This window comes from Filicampus tigris, chromosome 21 (genome assembly GCF_054856515.1).
Source record: "Filicampus tigris isolate MCC_2025a chromosome 21, RoL_Ftig_1.0, whole genome shotgun sequence".
Classification (NCBI taxonomy): Eukaryota; Metazoa; Chordata; class Actinopteri; order Syngnathiformes; family Syngnathidae; genus Filicampus; species Filicampus tigris.
The window spans coordinates 8,216,990-8,223,436 of NC_141237.1; the positions used below are offsets into that span (position 1 = coordinate 8,216,990).

The window sequence follows — 6,447 nt, forward strand, 5'->3', positions numbered from 1 at the left end:
TAACTTGAGAGTGCTGAAAAAGTTGTAGAATATTTCAGGCTGATTGCTTTTTTTGTGCAAAACAGTTCTATGGAAGGAAAGCATTTTCTGTGGAAGTAAACAAAACGGGTTAGGTTCTGTGAGGCTTTAATGTGGGGGAAAAAAGGTTTACTATTCTATTTCCAATTCATTCTCCATTACTTTTGTGGTAAGGGTAGACTGTGGTCTTTTTTTCTTCTATCAATTTATTTAATGTTATTGCAAATTGATCCCCCTTCATTCCCTCTGCTCCCTATCTAACAAGCATTTTTTGTCTTTAGGAGTCAGGGGAAATGGTGAGCACCCTGATGGGTGCCATGGAGCTGGTCATTGATTTGCTAAAGTCATCCAATGACGATGTGCTGGCAAGCATGTGCGCTGTCATTGCCAAAATTGCCAAAGACAAGTACAATTTGGCCGTTCTGACCGATTATGAGGTGGTCTCGCTGCTGGCCAAGCTGACGGACAAAGTAAGTGCGCTCCACAGCTGGTGTTCTTTTCTAAACACATGCATTCACTAGCCAATAAACAACTGTCTTTAGAGCCATTAAAAGCTGCTACTTTGTAGCCTTTTCCAGCATCCATCCAGCTAATGACTGAATCAGTAGATGTTGCTAGGCAGTAAGTAGCTTTGTGCTCCCTCGACCGATCTGTGGGCTCAAATGGCATCCTGTTCTCGACACAGCCCGGTGACCTGCTCCGCTGCCACCTGGCTCAGGCCATCGCCCAGTGCTGTGCGTGGCGCAACAACAGGGCGGCCTTCGGGGAGGCAGGAGTTGTGCCCCACCTGGCGCTTTACTTAAAGTCACAGGACATGAAAGTCCGCCACAGTACAGTGATGGCCCTGCACCAGCTGTCCAAGGAGTCAAACAATTGCGTCATCATGCACAGCGAAGGAGTAATGAAGGTCAGTCATGGGATTTTATTTGGGATTATTTTTGCACTTGTTTTAGTCATGTGTGAAAACTCCTAAACTAAAGGTGTGACTATTTCCACATGCTTTGACCAAAAAAAAAGTGATTTTTATTCAGCTAAGGAAACACGGCTCAACTGTCTAACCATCATGGGAATTCAGTAAAGCAAACAGCGCAGTGTGTGCTAAGTGTCATTTCTCTGGTAGAGCCTACATGCCATTAGAGCGCAAGTCAAAGGCTTGTAGCCGGTGGCAACGGTTGCTAAGGCCGGTTCCTGGACATCAGGGTAAAATGCAGAATCAGGCGGAGCTGTGGGCTTTGAAAAGAAAAGCAATATTCTCTTTTTAAATGCTTTTTTTTTTTTTGGTCGTTTTGGCTGTGCATGGTTCCAAGCGGTAGATGCACTGACCACAGTCAAAATTAAGATACGTATACGATGTCATCACATTCAATATTTTCCTCTGTTCATGTATGTCTGATCTACTCCACTACAATAAGTAATGACAGCATTATGCATTTTAATACCCACATCTCATTTTTTAGAAGTCAAATTCTGTAGCAGATTAGATTGTGTGGTTGTCACTTCTGTCGACTGAAGATGACGTCGAAGTTGCTCAGGGCTGACAAAATGGCCGACCCCTGAGCTACTTAAAAACGTGTGGTTTTCTCATATTCCACAAACGCAATATTAATCAGAACGCCGTATTTAGACTAGTGGGCCTGCATAGAACATATTCTGGAAAAAAATGTTTGGGTTGAGTTCCCCAATCAACCATATTTTATGTACGGCTTTATTTAGTTCATTCTTGGTGCATGCCTCAGAGCACTACTTACTGCAAGGCTGTTGATTTAGTTTTTTTCACTGAAAGAACATTTAAAGTACTATTTATATCCAAACCAAAGTAAAGCATTTTCCCACGTTCTTAAAATTGGTGTACTTTATTTTATGCTGCTACCGTCTAAGTGGCTAAGCACTCAGCTATAATTGGTTTACTTCACTGAACATTGGGTGTTCCGAAAACAATGTCCGCTTTGCAAAATTTTTGAAGAACTGTTTTATTATACGCAATATGAAATTGGCACACCTTGTTTTTCATCATCCTGTGTGTAGACTGGATATGTGTGTGAAGTCTATGCCGGCGTGTGTGTGCAAATGCATGACATACCGCCCTCTGTAATCTGTTTCAGTATTTGACCTTATTAATGTACCAGTGAAGGATTGCAACAATGCCCAGTAATGTATTTTGGGACTTTTAAAGAGCTTAACCGCACCAAGTGTTGCATTTGTTGTTAATCTCAGACGTGGAAAGCCACCACAGGCAGCCTCATTGTTCAGTCTGGCTTGGGTCTCAACCAGCATGAAACGTACCTGCCCGACCCCGAGGAGGCATTACAGTTTGAGAGCATGTCAATCACCACCGTGCAGTGGCCATTGTAATGATCTGCTTGGATGACATACAGACACCCCATAGAAAGAATTTGTTAAAAAAAACATTGTCAGTCGTTTATTGACTATTGATATGAGGCTCTGTGTCTAATTTATGGCCTGGTGTAAATTTATAGACCTCCTCTGGTGTTATTGCAGCAGTATTTCAGTGAGCTTTTCTGTGCCGCTGAGAGCTCTCCAAACATGTTCGCCCGCGTGTAGTGTACAGTTTCAAATGAGCGCAGGTTTCTTTTACTGCGGAGCTGCTTTAGAACGTAATGTTCATGCTGTAGCGCACTTAATGATGTGTGTAGCAGCACCCTGAGGCTCGCAAAGGAAATTAGGCATCTAAAAGAAAGCATTTCGCTCTGGAAAATCGATTAGCCGCCTTTGTCATAGTCGTTTTATTCCTTGCAAACTTCTCTGACATTGTCCTTTCATTCATGTTAATTCAGTTGATGCAGATGCGGAAGCTTCCTTGAAATATTTTCCGAGGAATCTCTTGGTTGTAAATCAATCAGGAGATAGGATCCTCTCAAAGGATACGCATAGAGAATAAGCCAAAGAGATGGATTTAACTTTGCCGTTTGATTTGACATATACTCTTGGTATCTCACAGTTTTATATGGATGCGCTTCATTTTGTACGATTCCTGCCATGGCGCTTTGCAGAGCTTTCCAAAAAGCTGGATTGTTTGCTCAAAGCATAAATTCCCATGGACACGATAGGACAGCTGTATGGATTAAAGGGCTCTTTCATGGGAATTTGATGAAAATCAGTGTTTGTAAAAGAGTAAAAGTAAAAGATTCAGTAAAAATGTGTTCATCAGTAAAAATGTGTTCAAAAAAGCATGTTGCAATAGTGGTTAGCGTATCTACCTCTCATATCTGAGGTTTGGGGCTGATGGCGTTCCTGTGTGGGGTTTGCATGTCTTCCCTTGTATGTATGCAATGTAAAGGTACGGCTTACAGGTTTTTGTGAGATTTAATTATTCAGTTTAATTTGATTATCAACAGACTGGGGCTGACGGTGATTTATACACCCACTTTAAGACAATCCTTGGTGTCCTGGAACATTATTTTTAGGATTCAAGATCAAGCTTCACAACTGAAGTTGCTCATTAAAAGCTGCCCCTTGCTTCATCCCCTTCAGAAACCGAAGGTAGCGGAACAGCCTCTGGCTTGCAAAAGGCCGCAGGGAATGTTGTTTACCTTGACTTCCTTCACCAACTTCCTCTCACCAACTGGGCTCAGTTAAACTTGGCTGCCTGTTGGTGCTCACACATCCTAGCGCTTCAATCATGGGAGCTGATGGAACCATTCATAATGGCAGCTCGGGGAAGTGGAAGTCTGAACTACCTGCAGCTGGTCAAACGTGAGCTCACTTAACACTGTGACACCTACATGTGTGATAGAATACGTGTAAGAAAGTGCAAAGCCCTCCCAGACTGCTTGAGAGGGGGGGTGGGAGGGGGTTATACGAAGCGTGTACACTTCCTTTCCCTTTCGTCTTGGAGGTCACTGGAGTTCTGTAAAGTGCAAAAACCTCAGAAGAGCATGATTCCCAATTTCAAACGTAGCGGAAAGTGTTCGCCACAGTCGGGGAATAACTAACAAGCGGTGTTTTATATTCTGCGAGATCCCAGCTGGGAGGGGAAGAGCAAGCTAGAGGGGAAAAAGGGGGCAGCAAAGAGAGACACGCTTATCTTAGCAGAGCCGCGTGCTTCGCAAGAACTTATTTGGCGACGTCTGAATAACATGCAGTGAAGTTGGCAACATCTCGGCCTCTGGCGCTTCTCAGGCATCCTCTCTTTTCACAAAAGAGGCTTGTTAGCGAGCTGCATGTTTTCTCCAGCCTGTGGATGCGAGTTTGCTCACCAAGGTGTTTTGGATGCTATTTAAAAATCATATAAAACCAAAGGGCAAATGTTTCACATAATCCCAACACTGCTGCATTGACATGAGCTGACACTCTCTTTGCTCTGTGCCTTTTTCTCTGAAATGAACAACATCCATGAGGATTGCTGTTTGCTTATCTTTGTGTAGAAACTGTCAGCAATGTAACTGTTTGCTCACCACACAATGCGCAATGAGACTTTAGCATGTTCACGTATAAGCACTATGAGGTCTAAAAGTCATCTTGAGTCTACCGTTATGAACTTTACAGTACTTCATACAAGTTGTTGTCATGGTGGAACTAGGTACTCATTGGAGTGAAAGTGATCTAATTAGAACCAACTGTCCATTTTAATATCCGGACAATTTCTGTATAATGTTGTTGACAAATGGTAAGTTTTAAGGTTAAGGGGATATAGGCAATCGTAGGTTGTCTAGTCCTCATATTGTCCACATATATCTGCCTTCCTGCATTGGATTGGATGTTTAGCCACTGTTCAGACAATTATTGGGTGCTCTACATATCAGGTATTAACCCTAACCCTAAACCCCGGAAGGCCTAACCCTACCCCTACCCCTACCCCTAACCCTAACCCTAAATTTTACATGTGTAGCTTGATGAGTAGTAATTACTTAGTTTAGTTTGGGAGAACGAATAAGAGCTGAAAAGTACACTTCTATATTACGTTTTCAACAGACGGGTACGTCCATATTGGGTCCAATAAGACAAAACGTGTAATTGCGCATGCGCGTGTGTGCAGTGAGTATTTCCGGGTCAAGGAGTGATTTACGGTTGAAGAGGAGACAAGAAGCATTGGACGCTCTCATCGAATTCATGTTTAAAAATATAACATACTGTAAATGTACAGGTATTTTCAAAGGTGATTTTTTTTCAAACCTCAATTCAAAGTCTATTTTTAAACAACAAAAATTAATGCTGTATTTTTAACTTCCATAAAAGGGGGTTGTGACCTTGCAAAAACAGGAAGATACGGAATGATGACATGTCAGAATCTTGTGTCTGACTTTGTGTATTTATTGAGACTTTTACCTTCAGTGCTTATTTTTGGGGATGTATTGTCACTTTATTATCAATGTAAACAACCCTTTTCAAAATAAAATGTGGCTTGGGAAACCGCAATGGCTTCCAATACGGAGTTTTAGGAAGAAGCACACATTGAATAAATTTAGCTTCATCCATTGCGCCAGAGTATTTATGCTTACATTTACTTTTATTTTGACTCGATCCCACAGCCACCCGCAAACGTAATGTAGTGATTTCACTCCAGATAAAACACGGGGGGGAAAAAAAAAGCTCATCTCCCAAAAACACATGGCACTCAGTGGTGGTTTCTATCTCTAAATATAGTGAGATTGTTTCTTTTCACTTGCTCCTACATAACACAAAACTGAACAGTAAGCAAATCCCTTTGCTGTTCATTTTTGTGCTATCAAAAGCTTGAGATTGTGGAAAATACAAGAGCGTGTCACAGTGCAATCTATAACTTGTTCCATTACACAAGCCACTAATAGTCAGATAGATATAATCTGACCTGAGCAGCGGGAAGGAAACTGAGTGGCGTTCATGCTCAGGTTTTAATGTCAAGCCTTCTCTCGGTGGCTTTCATGTGTACGTGTGTGCTAGCGTGCGCTTTGCTGAGATTGTTTTCGGGAGAAACACACAAACGTCTACACGCAGTTCATACATTGCTCTGCTGCAAACAAGTGTTTCACTAAAGTGTCTCTTACAGACGAATGAGTTCAATATTTGTCTGAATTCCTCCTGCCAGCCCAAACCTCTCCCTTGTGTATTCGTTGCAGCCTCTGATCCACTTCATGGGCTCTGATGATGAGAAGGTTCGCAACGCCGCCGCCGACTGCGTGCGCAACATTCGTCTGCTCTTTCCAGGCCAGTCTCGGGCCAAAAAATCAACACCATGCATGTAATTGAACCAGGTGGCTAGAAATAAAATGTTATCATTAAATCCAAACCTCAGGCTTGTTTTTATTTGCTGTTGTGCTTAATCTTTGGTTCAGATCTGTTGCCTCATGACGATGAGGTAATGCATGTAACAATGACATCATCAAGCTAATTGTTCTACAAACATTTTTACGATCGTTTACTGTGCCCATTGAAGATTTCAACAATTGGACGCATGCATTTATTACATGTTTGGGGGTGTGTGTATTCTGG

At 42.2% G+C, this 6,447-nt stretch overlaps 1 protein-coding gene across 3 annotated transcripts in view; it reads left to right on the top strand.

Annotated features, from left to right (window-relative positions):
* The window catches only part of odad2 (outer dynein arm docking complex subunit 2), a 30,118-nt gene extending 23,904 nt beyond the window's left edge, over positions 1–6,214 (top strand). For all 3 annotated transcript variants that reach the window (XM_086021106.1, XM_086021108.1, XM_086021107.1), the window contains 3 exons: positions 300–488; positions 704–925; positions 6,075–6,214. In XM_086021106.1, the coding sequence (XP_085877232.1) occupies positions 300–488; positions 704–925; positions 6,075–6,200 (537 nt within the window). In that variant the 3' untranslated portion in view covers positions 6,201–6,214. The remainder of the gene's footprint in view (positions 1–299; positions 489–703; positions 926–6,074) is intronic.
* Positions 6,215–6,447: the final 233 nt, after the last annotated feature.